Raw genomic sequence first — 18,180 nt, 5'->3', positions numbered from 1 at the left:
AGGACTGGTGCAACACAACAGATGCCAATTGGTGCAAAACACCAAGACCAAAGTATGTATGCCAACAACACAAACAACCAAAAATCAGGGTTTATTTAGGCTATAACACTTATAGAGTGTATGCACATTCAATAATAAATTAAAAGAGAGGAAGTAAAGTAAAGCTTTGTAAATACTCATTGTATATAATAGGGCAATTCTTTCAGTGTTTTAAGATAGAGTCTCATTGGATTTTTGTGGGATTTATGGGTTCTTCTTTCATTATTTTTTAACAAAACAGTGAGAAGGGGAGCGCCGGGATGACGTCATAGAGATCCACATCCACAGCAGCAGCAGCAGCAGCAGCAGGGGTGAGGTGACCAGCCGCTCATCCGCCGGTATCATGGCTTCCTAACAGGAGCAGGAACTGTCTGAGACTAACACAGGGATTTCTGTTGAATGCCCCACAGGTTTTCATCGACCTTACTGAAAACCCTGAGGTCGGGACCGAGGGGCTCAGCCTCCCGTTTCGCCCCGCGCGGCCGCCGCTGGGATCCAGGATATACTTTTAACTCTATTGGTGAATTTCCATTCGTGAACCGTGGAAGATGGCCGACCCGGCGGAGTGCACCATCAAAGTGATGTGCCGTTTTAGGCCCCTCAACAGCTCCGAGGTGACCAGAGGCGACCGATACATTCCCAAGTTTCAAGGGGAAGAGACCGTTATCATCGCGGTGAGTTGTTTTTGTTGATGGCCTTTAGCCGCCTGTGAGACACAGCCCGCTGGCGCTGTCTGCGATACGCCATTTTTGATTGTCTTGTGGCTACCGTAGTTAGCGCCTTAGCTTACTAGCTAACGCTAGCATCGGGTTGACCTGTAGACCGCTGCGTTGTTTTCTCTCCTTGGGCTGCTGCCTGCTTCTGCTCCAACACATACCCTTTAATTACACTTAACGCGTTACGTGTTCAGCTAATACTTGCTGGACTTTCGACGGCAGCGTCCAATGCCCGGTTTAAATGAGCTAGTCTACTTGCTGTTGTCGTAAAATGTCACTGTTGCCCTGTCACGGCTAGCGAGCTGTCATTCAACAAAGCCACCAACACATCGGCCGGTGTAAATGTCAGCATTAGCCTGACAATCCTGCACGACATTCACGCAATTTCTTATAGCGGTATAACGTAACGAATAACCGCTCATATCTAAAAAATAAATGTATTAAAGGTGAACTGTTTGCGTCAGCACACATGTAAACCAGCTTTGATTTTGAGGTGGCTAGCAGCACACTGTTGGCTAGCAGGCTAGGCCAGCTGGTAGTTGACAGATTAGCCGGCCTTGGCTAGCTGGCTAGTTTTAATACTGTGGCTTAATTAAAGCTAACACTATCTAGCTGACCAGCTGGCAATACAACAAGTCCCCATGTTGACCAAGGGCTCTTAAGTAATTTCATATACGAACTTAATCTATACCCCCAAAACCAAACCAAATAAACAAAAAGCCCAAGTAATACAACAGGAATCAGAGAATGTAAACATATCTTTGACTTTGGAAATTTCAGATTATCTGCAGGATAAAGATGAGTGATTGGCCTGTAATGTCTGGACAGGTTACACTTAATCACCCAATAGATTCAGCAATATTTAGTTTTCAGTTGTGTCTATGTTTTAACCATGGTGGACACCATCAGGGAACCTCTACTGAAAATCCTGGTTAAAACACAACATATATTGATTGCATAAAAATAATAAACTGTGAGCGTAGTTTGTTGTCTCAGGTTAAGTGCCCCGGAATCCTGCAGACACCCCCCAGAATTTGATAAGGATAATTGAAAAGGCACAGTTTCAACTTTGACAAAAGGAGGAAATGCCTTCAAATGTCAGTGCCTCCACTTTACTGAATGAAGAAAGTATTTGCTTTGTGGTCAACTTGGTGCTTGTCATGCTTTGTCATCATGGGCTTGCACAGTACGTCTTAAAACGACACTGTGCAACATGTATTCGTGCCATTATATTCTGAAGCATGCCTGTATGACAGGATTAAAAATGATGCGTCAAAACAAAAAGTTTAGTCTCGTCATATTCCTTTTTACTGTTGTAGTGGTAGTAAATATAAAAGAAACGTAAGGCCTGCCTCACATCGAGTTAGGACGTGTGACACGGTCAAAAGTCAGTGGCGTGTCATTTAAAAACGGATCTGGTTAAACATTATTTTTTCTTAACAACGGGCTGTCGTTCACTTTGTGGACTTTGGTGTCCTTGTAATATATGTATACACCTATGGAGGTGTCTGTTTACACCTTATTCTTCTTCAGTCAGCTGCTGCTAGATTGACGATCACTGCTAGAATTCCACGTGATTATGAACATTGATGATGTACCGCTAATGAATAATGAACAATCATAACTTGCATCAATGAGCACCACATGCTGCAAATTTAGACAAAAGACAAAACAAATGTGAATCTACAATGATAATGGATGACTTCAGGCCTACAACCAATAGCTTACTGTGTGTGCCCCTCAGACACAATGTGGCCCTGCCCAGTTCAGAATGCCAGTCATGTATTGTACCAAAATAACAGTGCACATTGTGAGAGCTGCACGAGCTGCAGCCCAGATCCTAGTAGCCACTGCTGGTACATCTGCTTTGAGATGTACAACTAAATAATGCCAGTAAGCAGCATCTCAGGCCTCCTGGGTAATCCCTCTTGTGTTTTCTCTCCTGGTTACTAGCTGTGCAACCAATCAGAGCAGGCAGTTGGCCAGGTGCTGGGCAATCTCTCCGAGTAGGGAGGGAAACTATGATGGCGATGTACACTTGCTGATGCTCTTGTCCACAGTTATTGACTCACTTAGCTCATATATTTATCCATTGTGGAACAACCAAGGGTGTGGACCCTCTTGTTAGGACTAAAGACTGAAGCCTCCACATCCGTGCTTAATCGCTTTGACTGTGGTGTAGTGTCGAGAGGTTTTGCTTGTGTCAATAAAGGGAGCAAGCCTTAGTTTTCTGATAAAGGGCAATTGGTGTTGTTACCATAGGTCGTTTATTAAATTTGGACGTAGTCTTCTGGTTTGCGGGCGAAGCTAATCAGGAATTAAGAATGTATCGACGACCTAGGGCCCGACTGAGTTAATGAGGATTTAATGTCTCAATCACTAGTTTTTTTTAGTTCAACAATTATGTATATTATTTATTGTTGTTATTATTAGCGAGTCGTAACCTGTCCAATTTCCCAAGCTAGTTTTGTCAGTGAAGTGTGAGTATGGAGCATGTGAATTATTCATTCATCCATTACCTTCCTGTCAGTTGTGCATGTTCAAGATCAAGTCGTTCTCCTCAGCTTTGTTCTTCCATCTACTATTTGCATAAAGCGTTCTGCAACAACAGGACAAAACTACTTTTAGATACTTTAGAGGTGGAAGTGCACGAGAGAAAAAACTGAAACTGAAATTTAACTAAAGTAATTTAGAAGAAAATTTTCTTCCCCAGGTCAGCTCTGGACCAGGAAGCAAACATTAATGACATATTGCATATTTGTTTTTAGTTTTTTCCCTAGCAATATAAATCTGCATCATACAACTAGACTCGCATGAATGTTGGAGAATAACCTTGAACTGTGTCCCCTGAATACAATGTCTTATGAAGTATCATAACAGGAAGAGGAAATGTGACTGAGCACTTACTTTTCACTGTAATTTTATAATCAGCAAATAATCCTATCATTATCATAGATAATGAGACCAATAGCAGCTCTTAAGGGTTTAATTGCAATAGTAAGCTGGAGTGAAATATCTACATCTTTAGATGATGCTGGTCTGTGTTGCACCAAACTGCACTTTATTATTTTTGCAAATCTGTGAGACATTGGTTGGTTTTTCCTCGGTGTGAATGTGTTTACCCGGAGTCTTAGCGAGTGTGTCTCCAAGGCGACACTCGCTGCTTGTTCTCAGCTTCCTCTTGCACTCACAGGTGTTTACGCTGAACCTGTCTGTTTGAATCTACTGCCACTCAAACATTCGTGTTTTGAAGAATGTATTGGCTGTCTTGTTCGAAAGCTCCTAATACATCACGTCCAGAACCCCGCCCATCAGGCTGGGGATGAGTCAGCTGAGACTTCTAACCTCCAAAGATGGTGTGCCATCCAAGCTGAACCTCAGAATTGCATATGGCATCACTTTTTTAATCCCCTGCGGTTGCCTTCCTAAGTCCATCTATCGATCGCTCTTTCACTGTAAATGTTCTTTGAAGTTTTGGCCAACTGTGGAATATCACAACCTTTGACGCAGGCTGGCTCTTAAGTGAGTGGGAAAAGCTCAGGGTCCAGATTAGTTTGTTATAAATGGCGTGCAAGTGTTGTTAGGAGGGAAGTCAAAATGGGATGGGGGTAAGCTGAATGAGGATGGCAATCCTGATTTTTATAGGGAAAGTAAAAAGGATGAGTTTATTTGAGAACGTCCAGGTTTCAAGAGACTATGACCGTTTTTGTCCACAGACCTAATACTTTGTTTGCGGTCATAGAAGAGCAAAATATGAATTAATTTTGTCCCTGTTTGTTGGTTGTAAAAGATGGATTGTAATTTTTCTAAAGAGGCCAAATGATATGTATTTATATATTTTGTCTAAGGAGGGATTGTCGTGTGTGTCACCCCTCCTGTATACCCTTGTCTGTACTGTTGCTGTCAAATATTTGACAAAATGGCTCAAACATTTAAAACAAATAGTTGTGCACCTCAGTCAGACGGGTATTTTGAGAAACAAGGTAGAGTATGTGGTGAAATGAGTGTTAGCGATGGTGCAGTACAAGTACAAGTGATTTTGGTAGTGGGGTTGGGTGATAGGGCTTATAAATAATATATGTATAGTTTAAAGCTATGATATTTTGGAATATATCACCATATTAAGCTGGACACTGGCTGTTTCTACGAGCTCTTGGAAGATTTTCTTCGTGCCTCTTCTCTTTTCAGCAATTTTTGTATTATTTTTTAATGTTTAATAAAGGATGTCTCTTGAAGAAGAGTTGTTATCTGACTTCTCGTATAATTCTAATGTCTGTTTTCATGAATTTTATTGGATATCATAATATTTGACTACATGACTCAATATTATTACTGAAACAGTCTTTAAAACCAGGAGAAGACTAGCTCTAAGGTATCTTGTCTCTTTTCACGACATTGACATAATATTGATATGTTGCCCCATCTCTAGTTTGTGACTTTCTTTGTTACCCGAGCGACTATGACGGTTATTTTTTCCTGATAGTGATTTAAAAATCATGCAGATGCTGGAGGTGAAGAGACGATGCCAAAGATAGATTATTATTTTCTCAATTAATCAAGTAAGATAGTCCTTTTGTTTTTTAATTATGTACTAAGATACGATGGTACTTGGATGGTAGACCAAGACCAGGTACTTGTTTGGTGTGTAAAATGTTGAAAAATCTTGATCAGTGTTTGTCAAATCTGGAAATGATGATGCTTTCAAATGTCTTGTTGGTCCACAAACCAGTTTTAATGATTTCTTTGTTATATGGAGCAAAGAAACCAGAAAATATTAAGCTGAAAAATTTGAAAACTCACTCTTCTTCCTCTTGTTTATTTCAGAGCAAACCTTACGCGTTCGACAAAGTCTTTCAGTCAAATACATCACAGGAACAAGTGTACAACGCCTGCGCCCAGAGGATTGTTAAAGGTGATGTGATGTTATTTTGTATTTTTTCCAGTGTGTTCACAGTCCCCATGATTATTTTATGAACTTGGCTTGAATCATTACTTAAACACGCTCCGTTTGGTCTTCTATAGATGTTCTGGACGGATACAATGGAACCATTTTTGCATATGGGCAGACATCATCTGGTAAAACACATACCATGGAGGTAAGAATCGACTTTACTCGTTGAACTCTCGACTGAAACGTGTGTCGTCTCGGATGAAATCTGAATGAGTGTGCCCTCTGTTTGCAGGGGCTGCTCCATGACACAGATTCAATGGGTATCATCCCCAGGATAGTTCAAGACATTTTCAACTACATCTATTCCATGGATGAAAACCTGGAGTTTCACATCAAAGTAAGATGAAAAAGATGTTTTTCTGTTCATACATACCTCTCTTGTTTTTATGCTGACCACAGGTGTGGCCGGAGGACTGCTCGTCAGTCCCTCACTATTTTTAGTATGTGTGTGCCCTCATTTTTGATGTTAAAAACACACGTTTAGTTGCACATTTAAGGCAATGCTTGGCATAATGAGTGCTGGGAGTTTTACCCACTGGCACCAACCGTTTCTATCATGTCATCAGGGGGTGTTTTCACACACCATAGACCATAGTGTGTGTGGAGCGGCGTGCAGCTTTGTTGTGTTGTGTTGTGCTGGATGCTGCCAGCCAAAAATAACCACTTTTCTTCAGAATGCCATGGTTACCAGACATTTTCCCCCCCTCGCGATAATCTGCACGACTATTTTAATGCCGTCCATTCATGTTGTAGTCATCTGTGTGGTTTGTCCCCGGGCAGCAATAATTGGAATATGTCCCATCTTTTGTAAACGGTTAAACTGGGCTTTAGAATATATTGAATTCTGAAATGTCCATCCTCAGCAGACATTAAAATGTATTTCGTATCCCCATTTCCCATTTTATATTTCCCCAAATCCCTTTTACACGATAAAACTCGTGGGGGGAATAAGAACAATAACGCATGTTGGATTTTCTCGTTTCATTTTTGCTGGCTTGTGAAATAATAAGGTCCTTCCTCTGTCTACAGGTTTCATATTTTGAAATCTACTTAGACAAGATCCGGGACCTTTTGGATGGTAAGTGGCTGTGGCGCAGAGGAGCCAACGCTGCGTCTTCTCACATCTCCTAATTGCACCAGAGGTTTAGCAAATGTATAAAACATGGAGCAGGTTTGGCTGTAAACATGATGCTGTTATTTGTCAGATATAAAATTGACTTTCACTGCTTTTAGTGAAGACTCCATTTATATTTTGAAGGGCATCACAATGCTTGGTCTTGATTAGATTGAGGGGTCTATGTCAAGTAATATGAACCTGCAGAGTGGAAGTTTTTCATTTGAAATCCTCAAAATTGGCCAGCGTGGAGGGATTTTCAAAGTAATTTCCTGATGGGGAAATGAGCTTCCACGCATATCAGAGTCCATTTGAACAGTGTTGACCAGGGGTCATTTAAAAACTGGCAGTAGGAGGGGAAGCAAAGGCTGCATGTAATATTTGAAGTTCCCAGGCGTACGTTTTAATCACCATTTCTGAATTTTCTTATTCGGCTTCTTAAGGACAAAATTGGCTAAGCCCTTAATAAGTTCTAGGTTTTAAAGTTTTCACACATAATTTGAAACCCTGAGTTGAATGACACAGAACTGCTCACTGCAATATGCTTCGCGTTTTTCTTCCTCTGACTTATTTTTCCCTTTTTATTTCCAGTGTCGAAGACCAATTTGTCAGTGCATGAAGACAAAAACAGAGTACCCTATGTCAAGGTCAGATCTCGCCTCCTGTTTCATGTCAAATATGTGGTAAAAGCTGTTGGAGCAGGCCGTTAATCTCACCTCATGTCCTCTTTCCTTCTTTATTTATAAAGGGCTGCACTGAGAGGTTCGTCTGCAGCCCAGAGGAGGTCATGGATACAATTGATGAAGGAAAATCGAACAGACATGTAGCAGTTACAAGTAAGATACCAGTCTTTACTTCCTACTCAATAATCTGTATAATAATCTCTAATCTGCTTTCTTAAACACAAAATTCTCCCTCTCGCAGACATGAACGAGCACAGCTCCAGGAGTCACAGCATCTTCCTGATAAACGTCAAACAAGAGAACACTCAGACGGAGCAAAAGCTCAGTGGTAAACTCTACCTGGTGGATCTGGCTGGTAGTGAAAAGGTATGAAGCTTCAAATTAAAGCTAAGCCACCTGTTATTGGCCAAATTAGGCATATCTTCTCATACAAGAATAGATCCATTTCACTGTTATTGTCTGCTTGTAATTTTGTCAGACTCAGATTACACTCTGTTCTGTGTTTGACTCTTTTGAGCTGTACAGGATCGTGCTGAGGTTGTTTTTTGTCGTGATTTTTCTTTCAGGTCAGTAAAACGGGAGCGGAGGGAGCTTTGCTGGATGAAGCCAAGAACATCAACAAGTCCCTGTCCTCCTTGGGAAACGTCATCTCCGCTCTGGCTGAGGGAACGGTCAGTGTTTTTTTTTTTCTGCTGACGTTGTGTAGATGTCACGTTCTTCACGCGTTGCATGTGAAAATGACATTAGAATTAGCGTTTCTGCCCGAAATACAGCCGACTAAGTAGAAATTACTGTGTTCGCCCGGGTCTTGCGTCACAAACTAATACCTGCGTGCATTGCAGAGTAATTTGACCTTGGAATTAATGCTGATTAAAGTGATTCTCTCTGTTTAAAAAAAACCTGTTGGAACTGTTTTTTCCCGACTAGTGGGAATGGGGCGGTTTACTAATTCAGGTTACGACAGACAACACACTTAACTGCCTCGTCTGTAAGCTTTAATCTTTACTACAGATCGTAATGTGTTCAAATTTCATCATCATATTCCTAAGTCAGCTGATAGTGTTGGATCAGTTCAGACTTCAGGTGATTCTTCTTTCATTTGGTAAACCTGGGTAAACGATGGTTAAACTCCGAAAGATACAGCGTGCAGTTTTCTTCATCTTCTTTTAGTAAAAGATAAAAAAAAGTTTGATCGAAAAGTCATACTTTAGATCACTACCGTTCAAAAGTTTGGGGTCACCTATACAATTTTCCTTTAAGTCACACTTTTATTCATCAAAAGAGTTGCAAAATTAATAGAAAATATAGTCAAGACAATATGACAATATTATACATAATGATTTTCAGAACCAGCAAAACTGTTTTCAGCTGTGCTAACATCATTGCACAAGGGTTTTCTAATCATCCAATAGTCTTCTAACGCCATTAGCAAACACAATGTACCATTAGAACACTGGAAATGGGCCTCTATACACCTATGTACATATTCCATTAAAAACCAGACGTTTGCAGCTAGAATAGTCGTTTACCACATTAACAATGTATAGAGTGTATTTCTGATTCATTTAATGTTATATTCATTGAAAAAAAGTGCCTTTCCTTCAGAAATAAGGACATTTCTAAGTGACCCCAAACTTTTGATCGTCCAAAATATGACAATTTGACCACAATAAAATTGCAATTTTCAGTGAGGTGAACATTTGTGCACCAGCATCTTTTTTTCAGTCATCTCAACATTTTCAACCATGCCCTGGTTAAAAAAGTTATAGTTAAAAAAACTATAACTTGAGGAAATACAAACTTTCCTGGAAGCAACGTTTGACTTTAGCAATTCTGTGACAATTTCACAGTTTTCGAATTGATCAATGAATGGATTGTTCTCGTTCCCCTGCGCTCTGTAAACAACCTGGGGCGGACGGCTGCCGATATATCTGTGATGGTCTGAACAGATAAGCCATTGTACGACGACTGAGCGAGCATACTGGTGTCTGAAGATCTGTAACACGGTGCCTCTGCTCAGCTACTCGTGTCGATAACAAGAATATTGATGCTGTGGTTTAACTCGCATCCGACTTAACCAAGCTCACAAGAGCTGTAAGATAAGTTATAGTACTCTGTTGGCTAAGTGCTGGTGAGACCACAGGTCTCGCCTTTGGTTTCAGGGAGAACAAGAACAGCACTTTGTTTTATTTGTTTTCTTAGTGCTTTTCTTGCTTTTTTAATAATTAACCACAATTACAGGGTTTCTCAGAGGAAATTGTGCACAGTAATGTAAATGGAGGCCACTCCAGAAATCTGTTTATTTACAAAAACTTTGCCCTAAACCAGCCATTTCAAACCTTTTTTTGAGTACAAGGTCCGCGCAGAAGTGATCATATTTGTGGGGCTGCAGAGCCGATAGGGTTCCATTACTAATGCCATGTGATGTAATAACATGTTGGCAGAGTTGGTGTCCATTTCAGGGATGTGACCCTATGCATCAGTCACTAATTTTATTTTTGAACTCTCCGTTGTAGTTAGCCTGCTATACTTAAATGTATCTAGTCTCTTCTTCTCAGTTAATTTTCTGTATTATTTTTGTGTGTGTGTGTTATTGCCAGGCCTACATCCCATATCGAGACAGCAAGATGACCCGTATCCTGCAGGACTCGCTGGGTGGTAACTGTCGGACCACCATTGTTATCTGCTGCTCACCTTCCTCCTACAATGAGGCTGAAACCAAATCCACGCTCATGTTTGGACAAAGGTTAGCAAGTCCAGTTATACCGTGCTTGAAATGTTGTTATTTTTCATTTGTGGGACGTCAATAGTTGAGTTCCAAGCTAAGCTAGAGTCGAATGAGTCCGTGTGTGATATTGATGGTCATCCGTTTTTTCATTCCACGTCCAGAGCAAAGACTATCAAGAACACAGTCGTCGTCAACATTGAGCTCACGGCAGAGCAGTGGAAGCAGAAGTATGAGAGGGAGAAAGAGAAGAATAAGACCCTGAGGAACACCGTCACCTGGTTGGAGAATGAGCTCAACCGCTGGAGAAATGGTGAGGATATGGTCTAGGATCTAGAGATTCCCAAAGACTGGGTCAGGACCCAGAGATGTGTCGCCAAACAAATAATTAGTTACTCATTTACCGCATAGAATGTTTGGGGAACACTGCTCTTAACCATCTGGACATACTGACCGTAATCTGATCTCCCACCTCAGGTGAGAGCGTGCCGGTGGAAGAGCAGTTCGATAAGGAGAAGGCAAACGCTGAGGTTCTGGCCCTCGACAACATACTCAACGACAAGCCGGCGTCCACGCCCAATGTGCCCGGAGTTCGCCTCACCGATGTGGAGAAGGACAAGTGTGAGGCTGAGCTGACCAAGCTTTATAAACAGCTGGACGATAAGGTGAGAACAAAAGAACCAGCACTGTTGTCCTGCTTCTTCACTTCACTTCAGTGAACATATTCTACTTTTAGATTAAACGAGATATTCGAGAATGTTGTCATTTTAAGGTTTACTGACATTTCCGGACACTTAGTGGACTGAACAGCTAATTGATTCATGTGGAAATTAATCAACAGATAGATTGATAATGAAAATAGTCTGCCGTGTCCTTGCTAATGTCGCTGTGTGCACATTACAGGATGAGGAGATCAACCAACAGAGCCAGCTGGCAGAGAAACTGAAGCAGCAGATGCTGGACCAGGAGGAGGCAAGTACAGGAAGTTCAACATGTGGCCTGGCTTTTTTTTTTTTTATCTTTGCAGACTTGGATCTGTGGAAAAACTGCCAAGTCATGTTCACGCAAATTACCCACAGCACTGAAACCTGTAACTGGATTTATTGTTCTGGCAGATTCACTTATTCGTTATGCTCACAGAGCATAGGGGATACAGAGAATGAATGATCCTGCAAGTTTCACACTCGCACGTGCATGTCTTTCTTCCCCATTATGGAAAGAATATTCAGTTTCTGCTAATTAACTCTCCTAATTCTTACTTTAAATCGAGTTACAGGCTTTAATGTCGTGGCTGATTTGTGTTGGTGTCATTAATTTCAGCCCCTTTTTCATGATCACAAAATATCCGTTACAATTCCAATGGTGATTACTCATTCTCATTAAGGTCTTTCACAGATTTATACACCGTTGAATTCTAACTCGCTGCCCGAGGGCTTCTGTCGCATTCATAACCGTCGCTTGCGTCTGAAATACCAGAGAAAAGTCAGCAGGGCTGAACCCTGTTTCGTAACAGGCAAAAATCCCAATGCATATTGCTTATTCATCCATGTCATAACACACACACACTGACTAATTGCCGCGGCTCTAATTACGTTTCTCATCCGTCCGTGCAGCTTCTGGCCTCCTCCCGCCGCGATCACGAGAACTTGCAGGTGGAGCTGAACCGCCTGCAGGCGGAGAACGAGGCCTCCAAGGACGAGGTGAAGGAGGTGCTGCAGGCTTTGGAGGAGCTGGCCGTCAACTATGACCAGAAGAGTCAGGAGGTGGAAGATAAGACCAAGGAGTTTGAGGCCATCAGCGAAGAGCTCAGCCAGAAATCGGTGAGGCGCTAATATTAATGAGTTACTGTCAACACGGACATGCAGCGCTAAAATTAGACTTGTGCAGCCTCTCGGAATAACACAACCTGCTGATACATAAGTCCGTTTAATGCTTTCTCTCGGTGTTTGAAACGTAATACATAGAATTCAACATAAAATCAAAGCTATAGGAGCCTAGGACAAATGCACAGTACTTGATTATGACTAACTACCAATTCATACTGGTGAAATTCATTAAATCTTAAATCATCTCTTTTCTTTTAGTCCATTCTGTCGTCGCTGGACTCTGAGCTCCAGAAGCTGAAGGAGATGTCCAACCACCAGAAGAAGAGGGTGACTGAGATGATGTCATCACTGCTCAAAGACTTGGCTGAGATTGGCATTGCAGTGGGCAGCAATGACATCAAGGTACAGAGATTGTTTCTCAATATAACCTCAACGGCAGCCTCTTAAGAGCGCAAAGTTAGCATTTCATCCAGTCTTTTGATCGACTGTTCTTGCCCTTCGCCCTCTTTTTGTTGGTATTTCCAGCAACACGACGGAGGCAGCGGCCTCATCGACGAGGAGTTCACGGTGGCTCGTCTCTACATCAGCAAGATGAAGAGCGAAGTGAAGACCATGGCGAAACGCTGCAAGCAGCTGGAGAACACCCAGTCAGAGAGCAATAAGAAAATGGACGAGAACGAGAAAGAGCTCGCTGCCTGCCAGCTGCGCATCTCCCAGGTACGCGGGAACACGGCTGTCTGTCTCTACATAGCATTAGCATTAACACAAAGATGACTGAATTGAATTCTGGTATTATTGTTTCATAGCGTCTTTAAGTGAAAAGATGAGGTGTTTCAGGTCTAGAGTCTAGCCACTGTGGAGATCCACCCACCCTGGTTTTACCATCATTTTTTAGCTGTCCTTGTTGGTGGCTTGCTCACATATTTTTGCTACTGAACACACTATCTATCTATCTCGCGCGGCCTGTTCAGCGCAGGGTCATTGTTCCACACGGACCGTTTTAGCAGACGCACACTGCACAATCATTTCATGCTTAAACAAGAAGCCAACAAGGTGCAGTGGAACCACTGCAAACGACAACTGGCGTACCACAACAGCACGTCCTCAATGATTCAGCATCTCAGCCGATAGCATCCATAGCATCCAGTTGCTAACGCTGCCGACACATGCTAACGTAAAAATTGATGTTAGCTGATTTAATGTAGCTTACTAGGGTCGATAGCTGCAGCCCTATACAGAACACACTCCTGTGTAGTACACTGGGTCTCAGACAACTAACAAAAGTTAGATTTTCTCTCTAGAACTCCATGATTGTTCACATTCATCTTTAGCCTTGTGTTAGGATGCTGCTGCTTATTTGGATGGTGTGGTTGCATGTGTGGTCTAAGGAGAGCCACCACAAGTAAAGGATACGTAACTGCACTAATTGCGTTAAGTTAAATATTTGACATTGGCAGCTTCAATCAGAACTGAATATACAAAGAAAATCCACACCTTTTTGCTTTTCCCTCTTTGTTAGAATGTTATTTACATCTGTTTTGTGTCTTGTTTCCACAGCATGAGGCTAAAATCAAGTCGCTGACTGAGTACCTGCACAACGTTGAGCAGAAGAAGAGGCAGCTGGAGGAAAATGTTGACGCACTCAACGAAGAATTCGTCAAAATCAGCGCTCAGGGTAAGAGATAATTCAGCAACTCACCTACAATGACTTTAATCTGAAATCCGTAGCGTGTCTTTTCAGGTTAGGGCACAATTGTTGTCGAACCTGTGGAGGATTAATCATTTCACGTGTTTGTGTTTTACAGAGAAAGTTCACGCTATGGAGAAAGAGAATGAGATCCAGACGGCAAATGAAGTCAAGGTTTGTTCCTCTGCTCCATTAAATATTAACACCAGAGCAGTTTACCGTTGTAGAGCGAGGAAATTCAGGATTTCTTACTTAATTAGTTCAAACATTTATATTAAATTAGTGCTACTATCACATGCATATTTTTTTTTAGATAGCAATAAGGGTCTGTTCCAGCCTGCTGGTTTTCATGATTACATTTTTGTAATTTATTCTGTGAAGTAACATTTCTGTACATTTTGTGTGTGCTAAACCAGGAAGCGGTGGAGAAGCAGATCCACTCTCACCGTGAAGCTCACCAGAAACAGATCAGCAGCCTGAGAGATGAGCTGGACAACAAAGAAAAACTGATCACTGAACTGCAGGAGTAAGGAAGAACTCAAGTTTTTTTTTAACTACAACATGATGACGGGTCATTTAAAAGCGATGCATGTTGACGATTCACTCCGATGAGGCAGTTAATCATTGTTTTCCGTTTCTTTCAGTCTGAACCAGAAGATCATGCTGGAGCAGGAGCGTCTCAGAGTGGAGCACGAGAAACTGAAAAGTGCCGACCAGGACAAGAGCCGCAAGCTTCACGATCTCACGTACGCGTCTGGTTATTTCACACGGCATCATTTTTCTCGTCGGCTATGTTTTAACTCTGTTTTGTTGTTGTTCTTCAGGGTGATGCACGACAGAAGGGAGCAGGCCAGACAGGACCTGAAGGGTCTGGAGGAGACAGTGGTGAGTTTGTCCTTTAAAACCCTCTGCTGGTATATTTTCTTGCAAAAAAATTCAACTTATTAAGTAATTATTTGACTTTTCCCATCCCAGGCCAAGGAGCTGCAGACCCTGCACAACCTGAGGAAACTTTTTGTTCAGGATCTGGCCACCAGAGTCAAAAAGGTCAATAGCATTTTCAATGATTTTGTGTCATCTAATAGTTGAGAGAAAAAAAACCTGCCTAAGGAGGGCCAAGTTGTGTTTATTTGCATTTCTGTCGTAATAATCGTGCTTATTTGTGGTGCAGAGCGCTGAGATGGACTCGGACGACACAGGCGGCAGCGCTGCACAGAAACAGAAAATTTCCTTTCTTGAGAACAATCTTGAGCAGCTCACCAAGGTTCACAAACAGGTAGGGGGCGCTCACACATGCACATGCAGCTCAATATGATTCCCATCCTCAGGGGTGCTATACAATTCCAAGTGATAGAAAATTGCAATTGGAAATTAAATCTGATCTATACTGTCCCGCAGCTGGTGCGCGATAATGCAGACCTGCGCTGTGAGCTTCCTAAACTGGAAAAACGCCTTCGCGCTACGGCTGAGCGGGTCAAGGCCCTGGAGTCTGCTCTGAAGGAGGCCAAGGAGAACGCCGCCCGCGACCGCAAGCGCTACCAGCAGGAGGTGGATCGCATCAAGGAAGCCGTCAGAGCCAAGAACATGGCCAGGAGGGGACATTCGGCCCAGATCGGTGAGTAGTGAAGACCAAAACTACAGTCTACTTGGTTTTATTCAGAGTCCATTGGTAATTTCTACACTACCGTTCAAAAGTTTGGGCTCACCTATACAATTTTTGTTGTGTTTTCCATTAAAAGTCACACTTTTATTCATCAAAAGAGTTGCGAAATGAATAGAAAATATAGTCAAGACATTGACAAGATTAGAAATAGATTCAAGATTCAAAGATTCAAAGTGTTTATTGTCATATGCACAGTAAAGAAACACGTTTCCCTGTACAATGACATTCTTACTTTGCTTTCCACTCAAAAATACCAGCATAGAGTAGAAAGAAATGTTTTAAAAAGTATAATATACATAAGAAAAATAATAAATATTACCAAAAAACTAAAATAATATATATGCATGAAATAAGTATAAACATATGCATATATACAAGCAAGAAGAACTATACATAAAGTGCACACTGGTTGTGCAAGATGCTGTGCAAACAGATTTAGAGCGATAAATAATGATTATTATTAACTTTGCTTTCTTCAAAGTATCAGCAAAACTGTTTTCAGCTGTGCTAACATCATTGCATCATGAGTTTTCTAATCATCCAATAGCCTTCTAACGCCATTAGCAAACACAATGTACCGTTAGAACACTGGAAATGGGCCTCGATACACCTATGTACATATTCCATTAAAAACCAGACGTTTGCAGCTAGAAAAGTCGTTTACCACATTAACAATGTATAGAGTGTATTTCTGATTCATTTAATGTTATATTTATTGAAAAAAAGTGCTTTTCCTTAAAAAATAAGGACCTTTCTAAGTGACCCCAAACTTTTGAACACATGCTTTTTGTTTCCCCCTGATGCATGCAAACTTCACACGCTAACGTTTATGTTACTTCTGTTGGCTCTGGTACAATTTTATTTCTCTGACTTGTTTGGGTCTGATGTAGATTTTAGCCAGAATCCTCAGCTCAGCTTTTAGGTTTCACAAAAAAAGAAAAAAAGAAATAATCCTAACTCATGTCTTGATCCCGCCTTCAGCCAAACCCATCCGACCCGGGCAGCACACAGTGGCGTCTCCTACTCACCCCAACATCAACCGCAGCGGTGGTAGCTTCTACCAGAACAGCCAGACGGTGTCCATCAGGGGAGGAAGCACCAGCAAACCAGACAAGAAGTAAGTGGACCACCTAAACGTCGCTGATGCCGTTTTAAAGACATGGAAAAACTGGGCTCATTGAAAACGGAAACTCGACAAATCACATTATTGTGGGAGCTTTTTTTATCACAAATTGTAAAATGTCCACATTTCTAAGTACGATGTTGGCTAACAGTGTTGTTTGTGTTCATCTGCAGCTGAAGAGCAGTGGGATGGAAGGACAGTACCACAGAAGAAGAAGAAGAAGCCAATGTCATGCCCCCCCCCTCCCCCGCCCAACCCAACAACCTGTCATTCCATTACAGTAAAGAGGCTCCTCGTCGCTGCTTTGGAGCCAAGAAGGAGTTTCTGAATTATAAATATATATATATAAATATTCCTGGCCTGTACAGCTCATCCTCTTCACCACCTCATCCCCAACACTCTCCCAACTCCCGCTCCCCCAATTCTCACCATGACTGATCTCCCTTTTCCCTCACTGGATATAGTAAATAAAAAAAGAGAAATGAAAAAGAAGACAAAGATAAGTTTAAATTTACAAAAAAAAGGCAAGATTATGCAGCCTTGGCAAGCGAAACTGCGCCTGACTCAAAAAATGTGTAGCGTGGGTTTAGTTTTCTCTTTCTTTTTTTGATTTGCACAGCGTCTTCTTGTCATCTGTCATCACCGTGCGAGTAGTTCTGCACTGTGCCAAGCTGAATGTAACGGTAGCAAGATCCAGGGGAGGGAACGACGGCGACGAAGACACATAAAAAAACACCTGAATGGAAAAACCTACCAAGAGAACTAGCTTGACCCTTATAGGCTAAATCTGTACATTTCATTATGACTATTATTGGTTGTTAACCACACTTTTTTCTCTGGCTAGATTTTACATGCTTCTTTAAGGAAAAACGAAAACTACCAAAAAAAAAAATGACTAGATGGTGTCGAGCACTACTGTTCCGTTGTGTTTTATTGTACAGATATTAAAAAAAAAAAATTGGCACCACTGCACAAGCCTCCCTGGAGAAAGAGAACTGGACGGGAATCTGGGAACAGTATGAAAATAAGGGTTTGGAGGAAAGAGAAATCCACGACGTAAGACTGCGTACTGTAGATGTAATGAACTAAATACCCGTGGAGGCCCACTGTTTTTATCGTTAAGTTAAAAAAAGAAAAAGAAAAACCTATACTCGTTATTGGTGACTCGATGAGAAGGATGTAAAGAATGTAGGAAGGAAGGAAGGAAACCGGAGAAAGAGCCTATTATTAAGGAAAGAAAACTTCCACCTTTTATGCTAAGTAGATAAACGTATTGTTCGTATTCCTCTCAGTGGTTGATCGCCCTGTATCAATGGACGCTATTTATCTCCCTCCGCACATCGGAGCACACACACTTCAGGGCGCTTGTCCTGTCTTAGCCGGGTCACTGTCACTCGCTCTTCTACCTTTGCTTATATTTGTGATTTTCAGTCCCCCCCCCAAATTTGTTGTCTAATTACGAAAAGTCAACCAGAACAGCATTTTATTAATGATTTAATTGATTAAAAAAAAAAAGAAAACCTTCTCCAACGACCGAGGTATTTACGAGGTTTCATTGAATGCATCTCGTAGCTCGTTTTCTTGGGAGTGCAGAAAATGCCAGGTGAGGTTTGTCCGATAATTCCCATCCCTTTATGGATAATTTATTTTTCA

The 18,180-nt window shown here is 41.6% G+C and overlaps 1 protein-coding gene across 1 annotated transcript; it reads left to right on the top strand.

The window, feature by feature from the left end:
• Positions 1–393: 393 nt before the first annotated feature.
• LOC310928088 (kinesin-1 heavy chain) lies at positions 394–16,525 on the top strand (the record flags this gene model as incomplete). The annotated part of the gene is made up of 25 exons (XM_083890559.1): positions 394–713; positions 5,580–5,667; positions 5,778–5,851; positions 5,939–6,043; positions 6,736–6,784; positions 7,412–7,467; positions 7,569–7,656; positions 7,745–7,869; positions 8,070–8,174; positions 10,104–10,249; positions 10,393–10,541; positions 10,706–10,893; positions 11,132–11,200; positions 11,842–12,048; positions 12,313–12,456; positions 12,580–12,771; positions 13,612–13,729; positions 13,860–13,915; positions 14,158–14,267; positions 14,386–14,487; positions 14,566–14,626; positions 14,717–14,788; positions 14,913–15,017; positions 15,140–15,356; positions 16,386–16,525. The coding sequence occupies exons 1-25, from the start codon at positions 588–590 to the stop codon at positions 16,523–16,525; spliced, it is 2,892 nt and encodes a 963-aa protein (XP_083746685.1). The 5' UTR covers positions 394–587.
• Between the last annotated feature and the right edge of the window lie 1,655 nt (positions 16,526–18,180).

Source organism: Microchirus variegatus, assembly GCF_963457635.1.
Source record: "Microchirus variegatus genome assembly, chromosome: 5".
Lineage (NCBI taxonomy): Eukaryota > Metazoa > Chordata > Actinopteri > Pleuronectiformes > Soleidae > Microchirus > Microchirus variegatus.
Note: the sequence above shows the minus strand (reverse complement) of the source record. Positions and strands in the feature narration are given on the sequence as shown.